The sequence below is a fragment of the Alligator sinensis genome, unplaced genomic scaffold, assembly GCF_000455745.1.
Source record: "Alligator sinensis unplaced genomic scaffold, ASM45574v1 scaffold235_1, whole genome shotgun sequence".
NCBI lineage: Eukaryota > Metazoa > Chordata > Crocodylia > Alligatoridae > Alligator > Alligator sinensis.
Genome location: NW_005842042.1, coordinates 2,558,343 through 2,583,746, shown reverse-complemented (window position 1 = coordinate 2,583,746; position 25,404 = coordinate 2,558,343). Strand labels below are relative to the sequence as shown.

The 25,404-nt window shown below is 51.6% G+C and overlaps 1 protein-coding gene across 1 annotated transcript; it reads left to right on the top strand.

The window, feature by feature from the left end:
* The first annotated feature begins 6 nt into the window (after positions 1 to 6).
* On the top strand, positions 7 to 23,550 carry SAPCD2 (suppressor APC domain containing 2). The gene is made up of 6 exons (XM_025203062.1): positions 7 to 66; positions 8,000 to 8,133; positions 16,818 to 16,964; positions 18,015 to 18,116; positions 20,358 to 20,483; positions 20,908 to 23,550. Exons 2-6 carry the CDS (start codon positions 8,131 to 8,133, stop codon positions 21,034 to 21,036), a joined length of 507 nt encoding a protein of 168 aa, XP_025058847.1. The 5' UTR covers positions 7 to 66; positions 8,000 to 8,130; the 3' UTR covers positions 21,037 to 23,550.
* The last annotated feature ends 1,854 nt before the right edge of the window (positions 23,551 to 25,404 follow it).

The window sequence follows — 25,404 nt, the reverse complement described above, 5'->3', positions numbered from 1 at the left end:
ACGGGGAGCGCCGGGGGCGCAGCGCGGGGCCCCGCGAGCCGGAGCAGAGCCAGGGCAGGGGCGCAGGTGAGTGACCCCCGGCCTCTCCCCGCTCGGGACCGGCCGGGCCAGGGGAGCCCGGGTCTCGTGTCTGCTTCCCCGCCTGGCTCGGGGGGCGGACCCGTTGCTCTGCCCTTTGGGACCTGCGCTGGTTCCCCAGCCGGGCGGGGCTGGGGCCGGGATTCCCTCCCCTGCGCTTGGGCAGGGGTCGTGCAGCCAGCCTGCCAGGGGGTCTGAGCACCCCGGTGGGTTGGACAAGGTTGTTGCCCAGCGGCAGTCTTGAATTTAGGCTGGATTCCCAGTGCCTCACTGGAGTTGGGCATCCCATCCCGGGGCAGGTTACTGGGTGAAGTTGCTTTACTCCTCCTGCAGCCCCAGGTGCCTCTTTGGAAGACTTTAGTTTGGCGGGTTTCCTGCCCAGCTCCAGATCCGATTGTGGGATCGGCCCCCTCTGGTTTTGTTTCCAGATGGTGCTGGTGGGGAGGAAACTTCTGTGGGATTTAGGCAGGTGCTGTAGCTAGAGGGTGTTATGAAGCCAGGACGTGTCTGGCTGCACACTGCTAGTTTGGTTTTTAGGCAGTGCGGACTTGTTTCTCTCTCTGGCTTGGGCAATGAGTGCTCTCCTTCAGTGCCTGATGCAAATAAAGCTCACAAAAGTCCCTGGACATTTGTCTTAAATGGTATAGACTTCACTCAGATTTTCAGCTCCCAATTAATCACTGACACCACGTTCCTCCTCGTGTTGACATGTCTGTTCTAGTGATGACAAGAAGTGTTAGGGACTTAACATGAACATGCCCACAGTTGTCCTGTTGCCTAAGGTGGTGTTGGGTGACATCACCTCGGGGTGTGGAGTGCTGATCACTGTTCTCTGCATCTGTGGGAGCCTGGAAACTGCTTTAACCGAATGAATTGCAGAAATAAATTTGCTAGCAAACATCGTGATAATGCCAACCTTTACATCAATAAGATATATCTACCTTCCCATAATAACCCCATGGCTATTACGGCAATTGCTTAAATGGAGAAGTAACACTAGGTAGGTATTCCACATATGTTTAGTTGTCTTTTAATGTGGTTAACAGCTGGAGCAGCGATTGCTTTATGCATCATCCATCACCTGCGTATTATAGTTTGAGAAGTGCTCTGTTCTGACTTGCAGGTCAATCACTTTCATTACCCTTATTTTTAGGAACATAGAAATTGTTATATAAGATCCAATCATTTACCCCAATAACATGTCTTTGAAAGAGGCTACCACCAGCCAGAAAGTATAAAAGACCCCCTGGGTGATAAAAGGTTTTCCTTCCAGCTTGTTTTCTTCTAACTGCCTACCAAAGAGAAGAACCAAGCTCCAAATTGTGCAGTTTTGTTTTATTAGAGAGAGGTCAAAACAGACTGGGAGCCTAAGATGAGTGTTTTCCTAGTGAAACTTCTTGCTGGAATTCAGTGCAGGACTGTGGAAGAGGGGAAATTCAGAACCTAATGCAGAGAGAAAATGTGGCAAGAAGAGGGATTAAATCCACCGATCATTTGAGCACTGAAATTGGAGTAGGGGCGTTGGGGTTCAGTTCCCCCCTGGACCATGGGAGTAGTGTTGCAGAGCACCTCTTGCAAAGTGCCTTGACATCTGCTGAGGAAGTGCTATCTATGTAAGAGCTCAGTATACATAATGTTGAGAGATTCCTTGCAACTTAGTTCCTTTATCTTCTTGAGGTGTTTGGTGCAGGTGTTTGGTCCTGTTTGCTTCCACTTTTTTCTGTGTAGTGGACACACAATCTCGCCTCCTAATTGCAGTGCTCTGTGCTCCATTTTGCTTCCAGATGGATCCTGCATGATCTGGGTTTTCACATATATTGAGAGGATCTATGATGAGAGCCAGTTGCTTCATCAGAGAAATGACTCTGAACATAACTAAAAACTCCATATAGTTAGTAGCTGTCATCAGCAGCTGGGAAGCTTTTTTTAGGAGGGCCCAAGCATCAATTTTTGCAGAATTTAAGCTTTCATATTCTTTGCACAGCCCGTTTTTGATTGCAAAGGATGTTGTGCTTAGGCTCTGAGGAGGTTGACATGACTGGAGTCTGTATTCTTAGGGCCTCTACCCACATCCCCAGTTTCTCCAAGGAAAAGCAGAATTAAATTGGCAAGACTCGGATTAGTTCCACCTCTGCGGGACAGAGTGAACCTGACAAGAACCATGTTGACTTCACACTGATACGGCTTTGAGCTGAACTTGGCTCTCCTCTGTTCATGTTGGTAGGAACAAAAATACCAAGTCGGGAAGGAGAGAATGATGGAGATCTCCCTTCTCCTTGCAATAGTCAAGGAGGGGTTAGAATAACAAGGATGCCTTCCCCACCCACCTGCACATGCATCCCTTCGCCAGGCAGGGCGGCAGAAAGACTGAGCTGGCAAAGTACTTTTGGAAGAATCGCCTCTGAATCTCACTAGTGAGTTTAGAACTGGCTTTTACTGTGTTTCATTCTTTGGCTGGTAGTACAGGCATCTGGAAAACTCCCTGAGTGCCCATTCATTTTGTGTTTGCCAGGTAGGAGGTGATATCTGGGACTGGAGCAGAGGGGTGATGGAGTCCAAATAGAAACAGAAGCCTGGCTTATCTGTGCTATGCCAAGTGCATACAGGGAGACCTTTCGCAGGAAAGCATCCTGTTGCAATCCCAGCTCTTTCACTGTGGAGCCAGTGATAGTTTATACAACAGAGGTTTTAAGCCGCTAATCAGTTTGCTGGACATTTCCCCACTGCCTGTCACAAAACAGCCAGGCAGGAATTCAGCTGACAAGACTGGATTTGTTGCATGGTAGAAGGGGGTGGGGGAATTCTTCAGAATTGGGTGCCACAGTTCAACAGCTAGGTGTGGGAGTCCATGCCCAGTGCCAGCAATCTTGCCTCAAAGAGCACCTTCTACTGAGTCCTCTTGACTCCTAGTAAGACTACAACCTTTGCTCTGAAGGTGATTCTGAGCCCATGCTGATACAAAGCAGCTGGTATAAAAGTCTGGCCAAGAATGGGAAGCTGCCTTTTCAGTACTCGAATAGAGACTACTGGTGTACCTGGAAAGTGATTGATTAGCAAGGAGCTGAGTGTTTTGACTTGTGGAAAAGGGCTGGATTTGCTGGTGCCATGTTTTGATGCCAAGGGAGCTCATGGAGATGAATTTTAAAGACAAGATACAGGAATAGGAGTTAAGAGATCCAGGTTTATAGTCCTGTCTCTTTTACTGGGCCAATCATTTAGCTTGTAGGTGCTTTCTTTTCCTCATATCTAAAATAAAGGCAGTGATACTTTCCTATACTAGAAAGCATTCATGCTACAGATTAGTGCTAAGTATTGTCACAAGGTCTTGTCATTGCCATGCCCAGCACTTGTGGGTTCTAATAAAATAGAAAATCCCAGACCTTATGGGTCCTTAAATAGTCAGCCTAATGCATCCAGTGAGCTGGTCTGGAAATAACCTGAGCTCTGCCAAGGGATTAATAGTTCCCTCAACATCCTCTGCATTAAACAGAGTTTAAATGAAAGGATTTACCTGGGTGATGTTGCCTGTTCATGTACCAGCCCCTGAACCTTCCTACTTGTGTATGGTATGAAGTCCCTTTCATTCGTCGGAAGGAAAAGCTCCAAGTAGGGGCATGTAGCACAAGTATCTGTGCCCTTGGGTCAAGGCTCATCAGTGACTCTCCAGCACCCCATTTATAGGTGGAGAGCTTGAGCCACAGAAAGTCTAAGAAATGTGACCAAAGTCATGTGGGGAATCTGGCAGAGTAGGGACCTGAACTCATATTGGCTGAGTTCATACTGGTGCCCCAACTACTGGACCAGCCTTTACTTTCCCCAGCTCATTACTTGCAAGGTGTTTGTCTTCGCTGTGCTAAAGCTTCTCTTTGATGTCTTCTTGAGTGGCCAGGAGAAGGAGAGCCAGTTAAATGGGAGGGTGTCCTGTGTTAAGTCTTATTGCATAGCCAATTGCTAGGGTCCCTCCCCAAGCAGTTCACTTCCTAATTGCCTGGCAGCTTAGGTATGAAACTGCCATGAATCATCTGGCCCCAGCAGTGTTGGGTCATTGATCTGTGGCCTGATCTCCACTCCATATGGTTAAGGCAGTGGCAGATGTTCTGTAGGGAGCAACAGTACATCATTGGGGAGGGGGCTTGATGCCTGAATAAGGTCTCTTCCATCTGCAACTGCTGCTGATTGGGTTCTTTACCCCCAGGACAATCTGGCCTCAGTGCAGCATCTGGTTATCAGCAGGCTGCTTGCTTTATCTTCTGGCTTTCATCTGGATTAGTTGGGGGCACAGGGGTCAGTTGTTTTTTTGTTGGAGGCTGTCCAGTGCGTCAGAGGCTCAGGTGGGATTAAGACACAGGCTCTTCCAGGTTCTTTGCTCTCCATAGTCCCTGGAGCTACAGTAAACCCTAATTACAGGTAGCAAGAGCACCTGCCTCTTACTAGCCAACTTCTCCTTTGCAGCCCAGAGGGCTCCCCCTATGTGACTTGGATATCTGTGGCTTTACAGTAGTGGTACAGAGAACAGTGCTCTCAGCAAAGCTGTGTCCCCCTGGCTTTGTAGGTATACTCTACCAATATTCCTTTGCAGTAGAGCTCTCCTTGTATAGACACAGCCTTTGGAAACCAAAGGTAGCTGGTATAACAGGCTGATAAAGCTTTCCAAAGACTGTTTTCTCTCTTGGAGATGCTATGGGCTTTTCTACATCACGGAGCCCCCCAGTAGAGATACTGTGTGTGTTGGCAAGAAGGAGCAGTGGCTGGCTACACCACATCCTTAAACAATGAAACTGAGGGACTAAATCACCCCTTTGTCAGCATGGCTGCTTCTGTGCCAGGAGACCCTGCCAACACAGCCGTATCTGCAGGGGGAGCAGTCTTTCATGCTTCAAGCTGACGCAGCTCTGCTGGCAGAACTCTACAGCATAGATCAAGCATCACAGTGGTGCAATAGCTAATGATTCAGTAGCCACTCCATCTCCTTCTGGTAACCTGGGATCACACAGCAGGCTCCAGGTTAAATCAGCTGGGATATCTTGGCTCAGTCCCCACCTGACTTCTTTTTATTGCTCAGGCAGTCCAACATTCCTGTTTTGCATGATCATCACTCTGCTCAGCACATGATAGCTGCAGCAGATTGTGTCCTGAGTCAGGATCACATTGGCAAATCAGCTGGCAGCACTGTCCATAGATCCTGTCTGCTGTGTCCTTCTCTGTCTGGCGCTGTCAGCTTTCCACATCAGTTGGCACAAGTTTAACCAATGTGTACAGGCTCTTCGGAGACTAGTTAATTCCCCAGAGGCACCTAGAGAGCTAGTTAAACTCCAGCACTGGACAGGAGGATGTGAGAATGGGTCTTGGCCCCTGGGAGCATAGTCGGAAGTCCAAGGTGGAGTTTCTTCTCCAGCTGCCCTAAACTGCTTCCTTAGCTTGTTACTGGCATGACCAGCTTCCCTCTGCTACTGCTTTCTGGTCCTGCAGCCAGTGTCCATGAAGACAGGAAAGCCCTGCCCTGGATTCTGGATCTGCTCTGTTCACATGGGCAAGACAAGCAGCAGAATTGGATGGGGAATACAGAGCTTTGGGAAGTGTCCTTAGGAGGAGGTGATGGCAAAGAGGAGGGAGCAGTGCAGAGCTCTTGCTGGCAAAGGAGGAGCTGGGTTGATTGATCACAATCACTGCCTTTAGTCACTTTTTCTACTGCAGGGCAGGGGGGGAAATAGGCAGACTCTAAAACCCCCTGGTTTAAACTTTATTGCCCTCTCCACCTCAGAAGGAAGCCCACTGGAATGGTTGCCTCCAGGCTCTCAGAGTAGGAGCCAGTCTCTGCAGTCTGCTCCCTGATCCTATCAGTGACACACAGGCTGCCCAGGCCCTTGCAAAGCAACCTTGGGGTAGCTTGGATTGCTCTGGATGGGCTGGGGATGGCACTGCAGACCTCTGGAGCCAGAGCTGGGAGGAGGCACCTGCCTCTTGGACAATAAGGCCATCATAGCAGTGAACACTGCAGCTGGCAGAGGAGGAAATGGAGGTGGTGAAGGGGGAAGGTGACACAAGGCAGCTGCTGGCCTGGGGGCCATAGGCAGAGCTTGGCATGCAGAGTCTAATTGGATAATAGTCTAGTTGGGTCTCATGAAGCAGCGCCTGGAAACGGCCTGCCCTGTACTGGAGACAAGCACCAAAATCCAGTATTGCCAACCCCATTATGTCAAAAATCATGATAATTGTGATGTAAATCATGAGATGCTATTTTTGAAGTGTTTGTGCACGTGATTCCTGGGGCAAAGGCAGCAAGGTGCAGAGCCCCAGCCTGTAGCAGGCAGCCTGCCTCTGGGCCACATGCCTTCCCCAGCCCTGGGGCCCCATTCACCCCAGTCCCTGCCACACTCCCTCCTTCACTGTGGGGACCTCCATCTTCCACTCCACAGACTTACCAGCTTGGCACCGTGTACATGTGTCAGAAGAAAAAATCCCGAAATTTGATCTCTCTATCAGGAGATCATGAGTCAGAGTTAATTTGGCTTGGAAATCAGGAGTCTCGTGATTTTTTTTCATTAGAGCCAGCTTTACTGAAAGTCTGTCACAAGCGGTGTGAAGCCAAGCAGGCTCTGCTTTGCCAGTCTCGCATATATGGTCAAGCAGGCAATCCTTGATGGGACTGTCTCAGTGAACCAGCTCTACCCAGTCCCACTACCTGTTCTTTCGAATCTCCCTTCCAAGTCTGTCCTAAAGCCATTTGCCATGAACCCACCCCCGCACCCCTACCTACTCGACTTAGTGCAAGGTTGGGGGCTGCTGAGGGCAGTGTGAAGGCAGCCCCTGGTCTCTGAAGGGTTTTGTCCTTTGTGGCCAACCTGAAGCAGCATCTAAACAGAATGCAGGGCTCTTCTTTCCTGAAATCGCCTACTGCAGAACAACAAGACCCTTCTCCACCATGCCCGGAGTAGTTGTGTCAAAGGACACAGAGCAAAGCATCCCGGCTCTGACCAGACCTGCAACTTGTACTACAGGTCACTTGTGTGGTAGCAGATAATGGACACGCAGCAAAGGGACCAGGGCTGTCTAATCTGGCTGCCCAGTAATGGGTGTGAGCAAAGGTGTCGTGTGCCTGCATAGGGCCAGGAAGACTGGCTTCAAGCTGCTAGCAGTTTAGAGGTGTGAAGGGGTCTGTGTCAGGTGAGGATGGAGCTCTGATCACCCTGGCAGCACCCAACCCCTGCAGCTGACCAGATACTTTTAGGGTGCCAACTGCAGTGGGGCATTGGCTAGGGAGAGTAGGCGGGCCAAGGTTCAGTTTCTGGCTGGTGGGAGTTGCCGGCATCTGATCTCCCCATGGCTGCTTCTGTAATTGGTGCCAGGGCCAAGTATGCCCTGGTGCCTGCAAGGACATGACCTGGCATTTGCATGTGCTGGAGAAGAGCAGGTTTCTGGTGGTGACATGAGGCCTCTGCTCCTCTTCCCTGCAGCAAGCTGGTGGGTGTGCTCTTCCTCTTCATCCCACTGCCACACATTCCTCTTGGGACCAGCCACTTCAGTTGTTCAACCCAGAAGTGCTGCTGACTTACTTCCCTTTCCCCTGCACACTCATTAGCAAATGCAGAGGTATGCATTCTGCTTCCTCTGACTTATAGGGAGAGGCTCTTGTTACTAATGAAACTGCTGATGGGTCTGGGCTTTCAGCTCATAATCCCATGCGATCTTGCAAGTCCCTGAATGAAGAGGCTGATGTGTAACCCCACATAACATTTATGAGCACGCGCTTGCCAGAGACCTCAGCCCAGTGAGCAGTTGCGAGAAACCCAGTCTGCACACTGTCTTTGAGTGAAAGCAGTATCTGTCTTACTCAGCCCCTCTCACTAGTTACTAGAGGGTCCCCACAGATATGGGGAAGTCTTGGTGCCTGGCTAATACAGTGTTGATTCCTGTGTTGCAGGTGCCGATGCAAAGCCTATAGGACAGTCCCACAGCGAGAGCAATGATGCGGGGGTGGCAGATGGTCGACGACACCAGAGAGGACGCGGTGAACACCGGAGACACACCATCACCAATGGTGTGGATTACAGCATGGTAGGGGCACTGTCCTGTCCTGGATACCCACCCACCTACCCTGGCTCGTGGGCAGGCCTAGAATTTTGAAAAGAGGGTGCAGATGGTGAGGTGCATCATCCCATATAATACAACACATTTTTGTCCTGTTAAAAATAAACTAGAAGCTTTTATAAACTGATAGGGGCCTAGGGTTATATTATTCAGTTTAAGATTGAAGTAAAAACAAATATATTTTAATTGCAATGAGTTAAAAACAATCTGTAGGGTTGTGAAATAGGGGCTTAATTCCCAGGAGTGGCTAACAGGCAGCAGAGTTGCAGGACAAGGAATAGCTTGATTGGTGGAGCATCAAGACCATTTATAAAAAAGAGGGTTGTTCACGCCTGTGGAATGAAGAGTTTAGAAGGAATCAGGTAGATTATAAAGAGTCATGAAGTCAGTTGACTCCCTCAGCGCTGCCTGACTAGAGATGCTGTTGCCACTGCCAGGTTGTTGGTTTTAAACTTTAGGTGGAGCAGTGATCAAAAGGGGCTGTAAGTGCATCAGTGCACCCCTCCACCCTCCTGCCCAGGCTCAGCCCTGCCACCCTAAGGGAAACCTGCTCTCCCTTCCCAGCTGTCCCCTGTTGTGTAGGTGATGGTTCTTTGCCATCTCATTTGTGGTCCACCCCTGACACTTCATAGCTGAACTACTTTTGGGTAGCTTGATATCTAGGCTTTCTCACCTAATGGTCAGATCTTGCTCCTGCTTTGCAACGAGAAATCTTTTAATATGTGATGTGCAGCGGAGCTGCTTGCAAGGTTTCTCCTCTCCTGCAGCACTCTAAACTTGGTCGGGTTTAAGTTTGCCTCTCTGGGCTTGTGGTGGCCTATGGTACCACCAGCCTCTAATGCTCTGGGGTTGTGAGGGGGCAGAATTTGTGCCCTCCGTCTGCTCTCAATGATGGAGGTACACGCAGGTCCAGATGCAACATCACTGAAGTCAGCTGTGCTCTGTGCAGGTGCAGAGTTCTGTCAGGGCTCAGGGTATTGCTGGATCAGGGATTTAAACATGAGAGGGGCACATCCTCTATTCTGTCTCTTTGTATTGCAATATCTGTAGGTGAGTGATGGAGAATCTCCCCTGTACAGTGCCCCCTCTGCCACCTTCTGTACCAGTTACCAGGCATAACAGGCAGGGAACAGAACATGGCAAAGCAAGGCTCCATTATGTCTGATCACCAACTGGCACAAATTCTTTGAGCCCTTTTCCCAGCAGCATCAAATAGACTTGCTCCTCTGTTTTAATTTGCTTGGAGCTGGTGAGTGCAGGACTGGGGAGTCTGCTTCTCTTTACTGGGGTGGGATATCTGCCTCTAGATAGCTGTCACATACAGTAGTCTTACCACATAGCAGGGCACTATGGGCACTATCAGCTTGCTTCCCTTACGCAGGGTGAATGCACCTAGCAAGCCTGCAAATCCTCCCTTTGGGTAGGCTGCACTGTTATCTGCAGTGCAGTCTCCTGCCTCTGGGATCCTGCATACAACCGAGTCTCCCAGTGCTGATCTGAGTGGAGCTGATGGAGTGCGTGGGGTGCCTTTGTAGCATTGATTAGGTCAGTGCATCAGCTTCTGGCTGCATGACACTGCGTGCTGGCCAGGCTGTGCAGGAGGTGGGGGGCAGGGTTTGGTGCAGGCCTGAATGCGGAGCTCATGTGCTTGTGTTGCAGCAGTGCTGAGTGAATCTCACTAGGAGAGGCTTGTGGCTCAGGGAGGCTGTGGGATGAGGGCTCTGCCTCAGTTCAACTTAACCAGGCACTTGGTGTCACCGCATTTGAGCTGGGGTTCTTCGCTGAGGGACTTATGGGCCAGGGGGAGTTCCAGTGTCCGCACAGCTCTCCAATACTGGGACCAGCCTTGTGGGTCCCTGTCACTGGTGCGTGAGGTAGAGGAGGGAGGCAGGGTGGGTTGGGGTTAAGGCACTGGACTGGGGAAACAGGGTTCAGTTCCTGACTGTATCTCTGAGTAAGTCATTTGCCCTTGCTTCTCTGTGCCTTGGTTTCCCCCTTGGCAAACTGGCAGTGGCAGTGGTGACAATGCCTTGAGAGACCCATCGTGTGGTTCTCCTGAGCCCCTCTCACTGCAGGAACCGAGTGCCCTGCCATCCAAACACACTTATCTTCACATGACTACTGGGAGGTGGGGATCTCGGCACAGAGTTGCCAAACGATTTGCCTGAGGTTGCACTTGCTGCTGTCTGGGGAAGTGGAGCAGGAATTGATCCTGGCTCTTCCCTGACTGGCGGCTGCTGTAACCACTAGTTTCACCTTCCTTGGGCAGGGGTGGTGGAATGTTCTCACTGATCAGCCTAAAACCAAATCAGCCCCTCCAGGGAATGCTTCTGTATTTGGACAGAAGGTGCTGGATGCTGAAGTGTGCCCCGAGCCTGCCTGTCTCAGTGGTGTCCATGAGCTGGGGAGAGGAGGGAGTTAGGATCTGCCCCTCTCCCACAGGCAATGCAGAGGCTCCGGCAGGGTGGGAGCCAGGACAGCGAGCGTCTGGCTATCATGTTTTTCACTTAGCCCACTGATCGGCCTGTTCCCCCATGGTTTCTCTGCAGCTGGGATGAAGCTTTTTACAAGAGGTAAACGTATTCATCAGCAACCTGGTGGCAACCTCCACAAGTTCTGCCCTCCCCATTTAAGTGGAAAGGGGCCACTCTTCTTCCTCCCATCCTGGAAACCACCTCCTCCAGCAGCTGCGACCTGCTGCTGGCATGCCTGATGCACCCCATCCTTCCACAGAGCAGAGATGGCATTGTCCCACCAGCAGGCAGGACACTGTCTTGTACTCTGGTCACCACGTTAGCTAGCTGGGCAAGGCCCAGAGGGACCGTGGCAGAGCATTCTGCCAAGAGCTGCGGCCGGAGCTGGATGGGCGTCCTTGCGACATACAGCACCCTCCTTGTGCCTCTGAGCAGCAGCCAATGCAGTGCCAAGGCCTTGCAGTTTTTTCTGTGGGTACGTCCCATGCTGTCCTTCTGTCTGTCTGGCATTGCAGATGGGGTTGTGGAAAGTGGAAGGAGAGAGACTGGGTCAGCTTGGCTGCTCCGCAGCTCTGGAGGGCTGTGTATGGGGCTAGAATGGGTGGCAGTGGGGTGTTCTGGGGAGGTATCCCTGGCAGGCTGCATGAAGCAGTGGCTTGGCTGGTCACCCTCCAGTTTGCCCCTCTTTTAAGGAAGCAGGTGTGGTGTGTGAATCTGTTGCCTTTAGTGCTGTGAGCTGAGCCGTGCCTAGTCTCTTAAGTCCTTTGTGTGTGGTGTCAGAGAGGTGTGCTGAGGGCTCCACACCAAAGCTCTCTTGAGCTTGTCAGTGAGGCTGGCTCTGTCTTCACATGCAGGTGTCCCTGGGCCACTTGCTGTCGTGATGAGTTCACATGAGGGTTGAAGAACAGCCCAAGGGCTTGGGCTCCCAGACTTGGCGCTAGTGGTCCAGGTCCTGGGATGAGGGACAGGACGCCCGGGCTGACTGTGGGACTAGGCTACAACCCCTTGGGAATGAAACGCATGATGTTCAGAAACCCTCCCGCCTGTCCCTCTCCAAGGAAGGGTGTCAGGGGAGAGAATCTCATGTATTTTCCTCTGCCATTTTGTATGTTTTTGTCCTTCCTGAGTGCTTGGAGCATAGGGGGATGGTGGAAATGCCTGGGCTTTATCTGGAGAGCCATCTACTCTCCTATTACAGGCACCAGTCCTTCTGGTGTCTCTAGGAATTGCCTTGGGAGGGAGTTATCACACTCCCCCAGATCTGATGTCTTGTCCCTGCCAAGAGAACAAAAGCCAAAGCAGAGCAACTCCAAGCTGCTGGTGCTTAAATAACAGCCCCGAGCCATACGATACCTTGGCATTGTCTCTTGTCAGGGAGATCTACAACCTTTTGGTTTCTAGGGTGCTTGTTCTTTGTATCCCATTTTCATCCTCACGCTTTGGGTTCCTTCTTCCTTGTTGCAGATGCATACATGTGAGCCCCATCTGTCCGGATGGCTGATATCTCCCTGGGTGATGTCTCCTCCCTGGGTGACTAGGGATTACTCTTCCTTTTCATCATGATTAAAGCTGGTGACCTACTTGCAGCCTCTGGGCAGCACTGAGCTGCTTTATACCCACCCCTGAGCTACACCCAAAGTTTGTCTCGCTAAATATTCGCTCCAGCCATTTTGCTGCCAAGATTTTTCATTGCACCTGGGAACAAAGATCACTGGCGCAGGGCTGAGTCCTATCTCAAGGATGCTGTGGACCATGGTGGGCCTCCTGTTTCTGCATTCTCCAGAGGTTAGGACTCTTCTCTGTCCATGGCGGGTCCAAGTCAACAGTGTCCATGGCACCATCAACCTTAAGTGACTGACTTCATCCCAAAGGTCCAAAGTCACTAGGCAACCACCTAAAGTCCAGCTCTTGTATAGAAGCCTGTGCAATGTTTTCTGCTCTGTTTTGAGAATATTTGACTGCAACTCAGGTGGGGCAGAGTTAAGGTGATGATGGTTCTCAGAGCTCCTGATATGAGAGGGGCCAACATAACCTTGTTTTAGTTTTTTAGCATGTGCATTTAGCTCAAGTGTTCCTGGAAGATCATACACCTTCAGCATGCTGGTGTGAGCCTGTAACATTCATGTTAAGTGGGAGTGTGCTGTCTACAGTTAGGCAGCTAGAGTTAGAAAATGCTGAGTTAAATTAATAAAGGCTGGGATTGCCAACAAAGCCCATTGACTTTCATTAGGATCTGGGCACCTAATTCCCCTAAGTATCTCTGTAAAATTGTAGCCTCCAGCAATGGACTGTCTGAAATCAGAGCACAGCCCCTTGGAGGTTAAATAGCAGGTTTCAGCAAAGTGATAAGGGGAATCCTTTCCTCTGACTATTCCTAAGGCAGAAGTGGGGGGTGGATCTCCTGCTGTGGTTCCTTGGGCTGTAGAGCTGGGATCTCAATGCAAGGTTTTCTATTGAATCAGCCTGTTGTTAAGTTGTTGCAAGATAGCAATAGACCTCACCCAGTCTGGTAGAGGAAGAGACCTGTCATGATTCTCCCAAGCTTGTGTGACATGCATCTGAATGAACCAGGGGGAGAAACCTTTTCCTTATATGGCAAGGATCTGCTGTGGGAAAGCCCTCATTGGAAGAACATGCTCTCTGGTGGTCCAGCTTCTGCCAGGTCTGTAGAAGTCACAGGGCCTCCTGTTGCGTTAGGCTGGACTGGTAGGTCACTGAAACATAAGTGCAGTGAAAAGGCCACACTAGGTGCATCTACATGCGATGTTTACTGCTGAGATGTCTAATTAGCTCTACAAGACGCATCTCAGCGTCTACACATGCGGGGCTATTAGGCTGGAGTAAACCAAAAAACTCTGCCACAGGTTAGTACCTGTAAATACAAGTATTATCTCACAGCAAAGTTTTTTTTACTCTGTAGCAACACATGTAAATGCTGATGGGCTGGCTGGGGCACAAGTGTGCTTCAGTGCGGGAGCTGCCTGTCAGCTAGCCCCACACTGAAGCACCCTCTTGCCCCAGCCAGCCCCTCCACAGTGCATTGAGCTGGCAGGCTGACCCCCCTGGGCCTTCTGCCAGCCAGGGCTGCTCCAACCAGGCTCAATGTGTGGAGGGAGAGAGACTGGGTCAGCTTGGCTGCTCCGCAGCTCTGGAGGGCTGTGTATGGGGCTAGAATGGGTGGCAGTGGGGTGTTCTGGGGAGGTATCCCTGGCAGGCTGCATGAAGCAGTGGCTTGGCTGGTCACCCTCCAGTTTGCCCCTCTTTTAAGGAAGCAGGTGTGGTGTGTGAATCTGTTGCCTTTAGTGCTGTGAGCTGAGCCGTGCCTAGTCTCTTAAGTCCTTTGTGTGTGGTGTCAGAGAGGTGTGCTGAGGGCTCCACACCAAAGCTCTCTTGAGCTTGTCAGTGAGGCTGGCTCTGTCTTCACATGCAGGTGTCCCTGGGCCACTTGCTGTCGTGATGAGTTCACATGAGGGTTGAAGAACAGCCCAAGGGCTTGGGCTCCCAGACTTGGCGCTAGTGGTCCAGGTCCTGGGATGAGGGACAGGACGCCCGGGCTGACTGTGGGACTAGGCTACAACCCCTTGGGAATGAAACGCATGATGTTCAGAAACCCTCCCGCCTGTCCCTCTCCAAGGAAGGGTGTCAGGGGAGAGAATCTCATGTATTTTCCTCTGCCATTTTGTATGTTTTTGTCCTTCCTGAGTGCTTGGAGCATAGGGGGATGGTGGAAATGCCTGGGCTTTATCTGGAGAGCCATCTACTCTCCTATTACAGGCACCAGTCCTTCTGGTGTCTCTAGGAATTGCCTTGGGAGGGAGTTATCACACTCCCCCAGATCTGATGTCTTGTCCCTGCCAAGAGAACAAAAGCCAAAGCAGAGCAACTCCAAGCTGCTGGTGCTTAAATAACAGCCCCGAGCCATACGATACCTTGGCATTGTCTCTTGTCAGGGAGATCTACAACCTTTTGGTTTCTAGGGTGCTTGTTCTTTGTATCCCATTTTCATCCTCACGCTTTGGGTTCCTTCTTCCTTGTTGCAGATGCATACATGTGAGCCCCATCTGTCCGGATGGCTGATATCTCCCTGGGTGATGTCTCCTCCCTGGGTGACTAGGGATTACTCTTCCTTTTCATCATGATTAAAGCTGGTGACCTACTTGCAGCCTCTGGGCAGCACTGAGCTGCTTTATACCCACCCCTGAGCTACACCCAAAGTTTGTCTCGCTAAATATTCGCTCCAGCCATTTTGCTGCCAAGATTTTTCATTGCACCTGGGAACAAAGATCACTGGCGCAGGGCTGAGTCCTATCTCAAGGATGCTGTGGACCATGGTGGGCCTCCTGTTTCTGCATTCTCCAGAGGTTAGGACTCTTCTCTGTCCATGGCGGGTCCAAGTCAACAGTGTCCATGGCACCATCAACCTTAAGTGACTGACTTCATCCCAAAGGTCCAAAGTCACTAGGCAACCACCTAAAGTCCAGCTCTTGTATAGAAGCCTGTGCAATGTTTTCTGCTCTGTTTTGAGAATATTTGACTGCAACTCAGGTGGGGCAGAGTTAAGGTGATGATGGTTCTCAGAGCTCCTGATATGAGAGGGGCCAACATAACCTTGTTTTAGTTTTTTAGCATGTGCATTTAGCTCAAGTGTTCCTGGAAGATCATACACCTTCAGCATGCTGGTGTGAGCCTGTAACATTCATGTTAAGTGGGAGTGTGCTGTCTACAGTTAGGCAGCTAGAGTTAGAAAATGCTGAGTTAAATTAATAAAGGCTGGGATTGCCAACAAAGCCCATTGACTTTCATTAGGATCTGGGCACCTAATTCCCCTAAGTATCTCTGTAAAATTGTAGCCTCCAGCAATGGACTGTCTGAAATCAGAGCACAGCCCCTTGGAGGTTAAATAGCAGGTTTCAGCAAAGTGATAAGGGGAATCCTTTCCTCTGACTATTCCTAAGGCAGAAGTGGGGGGTGGATCTCCTGCTGTGGTTCCTTGGGCTGTAGAGCTGGGATCTCAATGCAAGGTTTTCTATTGAATCAGCCTGTTGTTAAGTTGTTGCAAGATAGCAATAGACCTCACCCAGTCTGGTAGAGGAAGAGACCTGTCATGATTCTCCCAAGCTTGTGTGACATGCATCTGAATGAACCAGGGGGAGAAACCTTTTCCTTATATGGCAAGGATCTGCTGTGGGAAAGCCCTCATTGGAAGAACATGCTCTCTGGTGGTCCAGCTTCTGCCAGGTCTGTAGAAGTCACAGGGCCTCCTGTTGCGTTAGGCTGGACTGGTAGGTCACTGAAACATAAGTGCAGTGAAAAGGCCACACTAGGTGCATCTACATGCGATGTTTACTGCTGAGATGTCTAATTAGCTCTACAAGACGCATCTCAGCGTCTACACATGCGGGGCTATTAGGCTGGAGTAAACCAAAAAACTCTGCCACAGGTTAGTACCTGTAAATACAAGTATTATCTCACAGCAAAGTTTTTTTTACTCTGTAGCAACACATGTAAATGCTGATGGGCTGGCTGGGGCACAAGTGTGCTTCAGTGCGGGAGCTGCCTGTCAGCTAGCCCCACACTGAAGCACCCTCTTGCCCCAGCCAGCCCCTCCACAGTGCATTGAGCTGGCAGGCTGACCCCCCTGGGCCTTCTGCCAGCCAGGGCTGCTCCAACCAGGCTCAATGTGCTGCAGTCCCGGATGGACATGTAAACACAGTGCCCAGGAGCAATAAATTCTGGCACAATATGCACCAGAGTGTATTGCTGCACGTGAATATGCATGTGTAGACACACCCACTGAGTTTGAGCACATAAATGTGTCTAGACGAGTTGCATCCAGATATTTCCTCAAGAAGAGGGTGGAGCCACCTTTCAAGACAGATGAGGCATCTGTGTAGTACACAACTGAATTCCTGTTTGTGCCATGGCTAGAACCAGCTCCTGGTCAAACAGAGTGAAGCTTTGTCGTGGCTTTGAGCTGGACCCATGAGCTGGAGTGACTCGAGCTTTCCGCTAGGTCATGGATGGCTTCAGAGCAGAGGGTGATGGGCCTGTCTCTGAACACCTGGCATTGGTCTGCTCCAGGGGATAGCAGCTTATTCCTAGGGTAGACGTGTATATGATCTATGGCCTTTGGGTCTAATGATGGGGCATGAAGGGTACATGGGTTTTGTCTTGCAGCTGAAGCAAATGAAGGAGCTGGAACAGGAAAAGGATGTCTTGCTTCAGGGGCTGGAGGTGGTGGAGCGTGTCCGGGAGTGGTACCACCAGCAGATCCAGATGGTGCAGGAACACCAGAAATACCTGGGCAAAAACAAAGCCAACAATGTGAGTCTAGGGTTTGTTCTGGGGGTTGGCTTGCCAAGGCACATCCCTGCCTGGCAGAAGCTGGGTCTGGTTAGGCCTCAAGTTTGGAAAGGACCTGTGTTCTAATGTCACCTTCCCTGGAAGGTCCAGTGGAGCTGGGGGGTGGGGTTTTCAGAAACACTCAGCTCTGATTGCACCCAGGTGCCCTGGCTTCAGGGGCAGCTGAGTCAGGTGTGCTCAAAAGCATGCCCCACAAATCAGGAGCTGGGCACATGTGGACATGCATCTGAGGAGGGGGTCGGGGCAGCTGGGATCATTTGCTTGTGAAGGAGCTGTGGGAGACAGCAGGTCAGATCATCTTCCCCTCTCTTATTTCATGAAAGCCGAGCAGCTCCTGACAGTAAATGACAGGGAGCCCTGCTTTGCCTGGCTTTGATCTACCCTGTGGGAGCCAATTACAAGATCACTCAGCCCCTGTGCAAGCATTGGCCCTTGACATTGCTGAGGCTTAGTGCTGCTTCCACCAAGGTGAAACTTCATAGCCCAAGCCAGCTCAATGGTGAGAGCGAGTGTGTGATAAAGAGAAGGATATCCCTAATGCCCATGGACAGCCCAGCTAGCTCTGCCATCCCAGATCATGGCAGGGTTGCCCTATGGGCACCAAGAAGGATCCCTGTCTCCCCTTTCTTAAGCATGTACACATGCACCTCTGCAGCCTTGCTCAGCTGCCTAGGCTTTGTGCTCTGGCAGATCTTGTGTCCTGGTGACTTTGTAACTGGGTAGGAGCCAGAGGAGGCTCCTTTATACCCATACCACTCTGCTGGCTAGAGGAAAGCACATTTCCATCCAGGGCCTGAGGTCAGCACTGGCTGAAATAGACTCACTGTGCCCTCCCTGCTTTGCACGCCAGCCTGGCCGTTGGGGACAAGTCCAGTGCAATCAGTTCTGTGATAAGGGACATGTGCAGATATTACAACAGCCAAAGGGCTCTTCTGTCCACATGCGGCAGCAACTGGAACCTTTGGGGACTGGCTCCTTGTTCTGCTTGCCAACCCCTGTTTCTGTCCTCAGGACTTCCTCCCAGAAGGGAGCCAAAGCCACCTGGGCCGCCTCCTACCTAAGCTGCAGGAAGTGATCCACTGCCTCTCTGAGCTCCTCGCCACCTCGGGGAAGGTGAGCATTGTGTGTCTATAAGGCCAGGCCCTTTGTTCCAGGCGTGGCAGCCTGCATTGATCTCTACTGCAGTGCCAAAAGCTCCATGGATAGAGTGATCAGACCAGCAGTAGGAGCTTATGGAGGACCACAGGGGTACCCAGGGCTTCAGATAAGAGATGTGAGGTGGCACCTGGAGAGCACTGGATCTAATGCAGCCAGGACATAAGCTGCATTTGCAAACCAGTCCATGAAGCCCCAGTGTGTCCCAGAGTGATGCATCTTGGCAGCATCTGTCAAGGGATTAGGCATGAAGTCCATAATTAAAACATCCTGTACTGCAGGACTCCAGCCCCTTTCTGGGACCAGCCACTGTCGAAGCCAGGGTGCTGAGCTAGACATGCCTCTGATGTGACAGTCTGGCAGTTCCCTGTGATGCCAGTTAATGAGCTGTGACTTGTTTGCTCTAGTCTGGAGCAAGATTCTAGAGCCTCTTTCCCCTGCATGCCCAGGAGAGATCAGCTCTGAGGGGAAGGGCTGCTGGCACCCTTGGAAGATGGGAGTCCTGTACCTTGGGAGAGAAGGGTGGGGGTGTAACTCAGCTACACCCATCCTGTCGGAGCCAAGCTGCTCCCTTCTCTTTACTTTCCTGCAGCCCTGACCCTGCTCCCCTTGCTGCTTTCAGCCAAGCAGAATCCTTGCTCCAGGGAAGGTGGAAGATGGGGAAGGCTGAAGCACTCTAAATCTCTTTAAGTACAGGTAGATTGCATGGGCCTAGCAGTGATCTTGCAGTGCTCTCTGCTGGCTGAGGTGTGTACTGAAATATCAGGGCCTCTGCTGGGGCAGGGCTTTGCAATGAACTACCTGCAGGAGGCAGGTCTGAAGAGAGAGGCAGGACCAACTAGTGGCCCCAAGCAGGAAGAAGAAGAAAGGCAGGGGGGGGGTGGGATCTCCTGAGGCAGAGCCCAGCCCTAGTGGTTTCCAGTAATCATATCATGCAGCCCTGCTTACAAACTGATCCAACCCCATCCTAAAAGGCTCTCCTTCCCCCCCAGGCTCCTGCTACTCCTATTTCAGGGCTGCTCCAGAACCTTGCTGCTGATGGTGACAAGTCTTCCACCAACCTCCGGCTTAAGCTGCCACATGGCTAGGTCACACCCTTGTGCTACCACGGTCCTGTAGCTTCTACCAGCTCTTCCCCCTCCCTGCTTGCCCCTAGCTCTGTTTACAGACAGCCCTTCCCTTGCCTTAGTTTTACTGGGCTAACCAACCCAAGCTCTTTGTGTTGTCCCAAAAAGGCTCTCCTTTCCTTGTTTTTTCCTGCAGCCCTCTGCACCTACTCCAGGCTGACCAGCATTTCAGCCAGCATCCTAGTGAAAGCCTTATTTGTGTCTTCAGAGGAGGAGGGAGAACATTTTTGGGTGGGAGGGGCTGAGCACGCATGACCAGGCAGAGATCAGGAGGAAGCTGAGCTGGGCCCAGGATCGGGGGCCACCCCTTCCCCTGTGCCCAGGGTCATTGCCTGGTGCTGGCACTCCCCGCACCAAGGAATCTGCTGCCCTCCAGCCCCACATCGCCTAGGGGCAGGAGCCGGAGCCAGGGGCTGGAATGGGGCCTGCCTTGGCTGCGCTGCTGGGCCAGAGGGAGCAGAGCCCCCAGGACTCCCGTGCCCACCCTGCTCCGAGTCATCCCTGGGAAGAGCCCGGCACAAGCCCAGCCCCAGCCTGCAACGGCAGCCTGCCTTGCCCCACGCAGATCTGGGGGCACATGCCCCCATGCCTCCTGGGGTCTATCAACAGGAGCCATGCACCCTGGACAAGCTGCCCATGGCTCAGTCCCATTCCCCACTGGCTATGCAGTGATTTCTCCTCCCCTAACCCTAACCCCAGCCCCACTCCCTTCCCACCACTACTGCAGCTGCTGGAAGCCCTCGGTCAAACTGCCTTGTGGCCCTACTTCTACCCTGCATTTGGGGGGGCTAAGCCCTGTTAGGCCCTCCCTACTGCCACCTATGCCTTGTATAGAGGCATTTCTAGTACTCCCCTGTCTCTACTGGCAGTAGCTGATACATGCTGGGATCCTGTTTGCCTCTTCCATAGCAGCAGTGCACTGATGGATCAGTCATCCTCTGAGCATTGGCTATATCCAGTCCTTTTGTGTCTTGTTCCAAAGCGAGCTCCTGGTTTCAAGTGAAAAGTCTTGTACCCTTTCTTGTTACTGGGGTCAGACTGAAAGATTAACTCCTCCCCATTCCCTTTCTAGCCTCTGAATTCCCCATCATCAGTGGTGAACAGACTGGTTGCTCCTGTCCCCACAGCATCTCTTGCCTTGGCAGGGAACCAGCAAGCCATCAACATGCTGAAGGAGCAAAATCGGCTTCTCACAAAGGTTAGTGTTGGTGGGTTAGGAAGTTCCTCCCCCAGTGGAGAAACATCAGGAGCTGGGGCAAAGCAAGGGCAGGGCAGCCAGAGACATGGGGCTGTGGGGAAGGGACCGTCTCAGAGAGGCTGCGAATGGGAAGCAGACTAAGAAGGGTGTGGGTGGGAGAGGAATCCTTTGCAGCAGAGATGCTTGGAGCCCCCACAACAGCTGGGGCTGCTCATACTATGCTAGGACAGTGGGGGCTCTCCAGGGCAGCAGCTGTGGCATCTCTCCCCAGCACAAAATTTGCTTTCTGGCTAACTGGAACACCCTCAGGTTCAGGAGAACTGAACATCTGAGGTGTTTTGGGCCGGGCAAGACTCCAGGAGGAGCTTACTGTCCTCAGCTGGCTCCTTGCCCTCATGAGGTCTCATCTCTTCTTCCGGCGCAGGAGGTGACAGACAAGAGTGAGCGGATCACCCAGCTGGAGCAGGAGAAATCCTCCCTGATCAAACAGCTTTTCGAGGCACGGGCCCGCAGTAACCATGAAACGAGCCAGCTGGACTCCACCTTCATCTAGCCTCCAGCTCCCCCTGAGCCCCTTGCCAGAGCTCTGGCGGGGAATAGTGCAGGGACCCAAGTGCTGCAGAAAGCGGCCCCCAGCCCCAGCACTTGAGTTTCTGTGGGTCCCAGGCTTCCTGCAGGTCCCTCTAGGGCTATGGCTCTTGTCTAAGACTCATCACTCTTCAGCACCTCAGTTCTGGCAGGGACTGTGATGCTGACAAAACACTTGGACAGACTGTCTGTGTGTCTGACAGAGAGAGACCCTGACACAGGCCTTTCTAGAGGCCAGTGGCACCTACTCTCCTACTCTCACTGGACAGCATTACGCTGCTGCTATTCCTGCCCTGAAACTCCAGTGATCTGCCAGTCTTCCGGCTTTGCTCTCTGGGTGCCTGGGGCATTGTCAGGCTCAGTGTGCTCCTCCCTCTACAGTTGGGCAGCACACCTGGAAGCTGGGATGGCCTTGCTCTTTTTTGCCTGACTTGGGTGAAGGCCAATTGCTGTGGGAAGAAGACTGTTTTCATTTAACACTCCATTGAGCACTGAGGGTACCAGGATACTTGCCTGCCCACCAGTCTCTTGCTTGGTTGTCCCACAGGCGTAGACTGGATCACCCATGATGGTATACTCTAGTTCTGCTCACAGCCAGTGCCCTGCCTGCTTGTGGCATCAAAATGAGACCTCACAACTGTGGCTGGCACAGCTCTTCATGGTACGATCATCCCTCATGGGTTTACACAATGTTTACACTTCAGCTGGCCTACTGAGTGAAGGAGGCAATTCCTACCTCTGAGCTCTTGTTCAAGCTGCCTGCAGACATTATGGACAGGGGGGAGTTTTTCCTTGTGACCAAAAGGGTCAAAGTTAATTTTTGAAATGAAAGGCTAGGATCTGTAGCATGACATAGCAGTTAGTGAGCCCCTGAAGCCTCAGAGCAGAGCACCCATAGGACTAAGAAACCTCCTGAAAGCATATAGGCTCTTCCTTTTCCTAACCCTGCCCCAGCTGGGGAAAACATGGCTGTCTTGCACCTCTGAACATAGCAACCTCCTTTGTGACCTACATCCCTCTTCTATGTTTACATGGCAGGTAGGGTTTGGGGAAGCAGGTGCTATGAAAGAGGGGGACAGGCACTGCTCATGGCATCTAATTTCATGTTTATGGTCTCATTCACTGAATCACCTAACAGGGCCTGGACATGTTCTGTAGAGTTCTCAGTACAGTGAAGGATGCTATATTGTAGCCCAACTCCTGTTTTCCTTCCCTGGGAGCTTTTATCTTCCCAGCTGCTACCCTTTCCAAAGTCCAGCCTCTCTCCAAGTGTTTACCTTGATCCTTAGCATGTGACTTCTGCCTTCTGTACAAGTGCTGCTACAACAGCTAGGGTTGGGGGCAGGAAAGAGGAAAAAAGTCCAGAGGGTGCTGTGTGTTCCTGTGGCTGTTCACATGCACTGGGTCTAGTCTTTACTCACCAGCACTCGGGTGGAAACAGGTCTCTGCTGCTTACCTGTTGCTCAGTCTCCACAATGCCTCCATTGAACTGATCAAGTCTTCAGCAAAGAGGCTGTAAGATGTAGGCCTCTTACAGCTACTCTCTTTGTCTTCAATTAATCCAGTTGGTCTCCATTAATAAAGCTGCTAACTCCATTCCCACTCCATCACCTCCCTATGCCTCCCCCACCCCCCTTTTACCCTCCTCCCACATCTCAGTTTATGTAGGATGGACCTTTTTTTTCCAGACATTGCAGCTGAGAGAGCAGCATAACATATTTTTCTGTAGCCTGCCTGACAACCCAGCCCCCAAAAGAACAGCCGTCTCTCAGGAAGAGTATGGAGCGTACAACATACAGCACAGTGGAGCCTGAATACCCACAAATGATTCTGGGTGTTGCTGCAATAGTAATAAGGGCCCTTCTGCAAACAGAAAATCATGATGGAATCTGGTTACTGGGCACAAGCTGCTTCTGGCAATAAGCACTGGTTCAGCCAGAGGGTCCTGACAATAGCAGCAGGAGACTTGGGCTCTGAGAGCCAAACCTACCCATTTCTGGTAAGGGGGTGAGACTGAAGCCTGGTTTTGTTGTTCTGGCCATTCACCAGGTTTCTCTGCTGTGTGAACAAGCTGAACTCAGAGGCCTCAGCCTCCTGGTCTACAGAGATGCTGTAGGAAGACCTCAACGAAGGGAAGGATTTTAGGTTTCAAGGTAATGTTCTGGTGCATGTCTACAACACAGCAGGTTCCCCGGGACCTTCCCGCTCCCCTGTAGCCATCCCGTTGAGATCTCCAAGCCCTGCTGTCCAGAGCCTCTGGGGGTCCCCTTCCCTTCTGTCCTGAACTCCCTGCTCTGCTCTCAGAGCTGCCCTACCTCCCACTGCTATGGGCATTAGGAAGTCCCTACCTTAAATGTTTACAGCCTGGACTAGCTGCCAGTCCTGTATGTAGCAACAGCTGCTCCCTCGGGGAGGTTTTATTGTGTGTATGAATGACACTGTGATAGCTCACAATCTCTTTTTATATTTCAAATAAACACCAGAAAGAATCTCAAGGGATCTGTATTTATTCTCTCTGCAAGCCCAGGTGCTGAGACCCATTTGCGCAGTCTGTGGCTCAGGTTCTGATTTGCTGCTGGACAGCAACCCTGTCCACCGAGTCCTAGTTCCTGCCAGAGGAGGGAGCCCTGCCATGGCGCATAGGCTGCACAGGCTGGTTTCTGAGAGCACAGTGAGGCTCTCTGGGCTGCTTTTCTTCATCGTGTGCAGGATCAAATCTGCTTGAGAGAGGATTGGGATAGAAATTGGTCCTTGCTCCTAGTGAATTGGGGATGGAAATCAAGGACTGGTGATACAGGGTCAGAGGCCAGGTGTTTCTGGCTGGGGTGAGGGCTGATTGGGAGCAGCTGAGCTAGCATATAATCAGTGGGTCCTGAAGAGGGTTTTCTTTACATGGCTTGTACTAGGCTGCAGGAAAGGAAGTGGGGGATTTTGGCTGATGGGAGGATGCTAGTTCCCCTGATATCTTTGCACAAGATAGGTCAAGCTCCAGGCTTTATCTGTAAAAGCATCAGAGGGGCTGCATCCTGACAAGGTGGCTTTGCTGGGTTGCTTATCTTAGCCGAGTTGTTCCAAGCCAACTCAGGATGGTGGAGAGTAGCCAGACCCCCTCCTCCCCGGACCTCCTGCTCTCAGCACAGGCTGGCAGCTGCTCTGAGCCACTGCCTGGGAATAGGGCTAAGCTAGTGTACTAGTTTGGGTATCTGCAGCTGTGAAGTGAGGCCTAGTTGTGTCACAGGGTAGAGGGAACTTTCCACCAAAGTTGCTGAGCTAGGATCACCAGACTCTGCCACTTCTGTGGAAGGGGAACAGGAACAAGGTGAAGTAGGAGGGAGTGGTCACCTCTATCTGCTGGGAGTTGCTTTTCCTTACCTACATAGCTGTGGTGTGTAATGTGTTTTCCATTAGTCGGGTATACTTTCTACCGACATCTGAGTCACCTCTGCACCTAGCCCAATAAACACGCTAGCTGCCCTGCTGTCATCCCAGGCACAGGCAACAGCTAATGCAAATGCATGCACTTTGCTCTATGTGGTGAAAGGTGCTAGCCCTGACTCAGATCACTGCTATTGGAGAAAGGGGCTCTGCTGTGTTCTCCTAGCAATTTCCTTCTTCCAGCCCTCATGTGCTCTGGCAGCAGGAACACCCCAGCTAATCTTATCACACCTGCCAGGCACTAGTATGTATGTATGTATTAGACACAGATATGGGGACAGAGGTAGGTCCTGCTCTGCCCCTGTGGGAAGCCATGTTGCCAGGCACTCAGCCAAGCCTGTCGGGCAAACGTGCAGGGAAAGTGCCTGGTGAATCGCTTGCGCGCTGACTCAGCCTGGAATCTGGGTGTTTCCTCATTGCCCGAGACAGCTGCTCCCCATGGACCAGCCCAGCTGGGCAAGACTTGCAGCCAGGACTACGATGTGGGCAGTGCCACGTGAGCTGCTGCTGCTCTATCCCATGCAGTTGCTTCAGCCTGAGATGCAATGAGGTAAGCAGTTGGCTGCCATATCTGCTTCCTTCTTGGCCTTGACTGAAAAAGCTGGTACCTTAAGGGATGTGGTTGACCAGGAGCAAGGCTGAGGCCACACAGACTTTTCATCTGGGACATGGAAGAGAGTGCTGTGGCCACCACTGCTCTGCTGCCCTGAGCAGGGACAGGTGGCCTAGAAATGAGAGGTGTTTTTCCCCACTAACAAACCACTCCCTCATCTCACTCTTCTAATTAAGCCATCAGGTCTTAATTAAGAGTCAGACAAGCTGCTCTCACACCTTGGAAGTGGCATTTTCACTCCTGAGCTCAGTAGACCCTGCTCTGCCCTCCAGTGGGCGAGCTCGT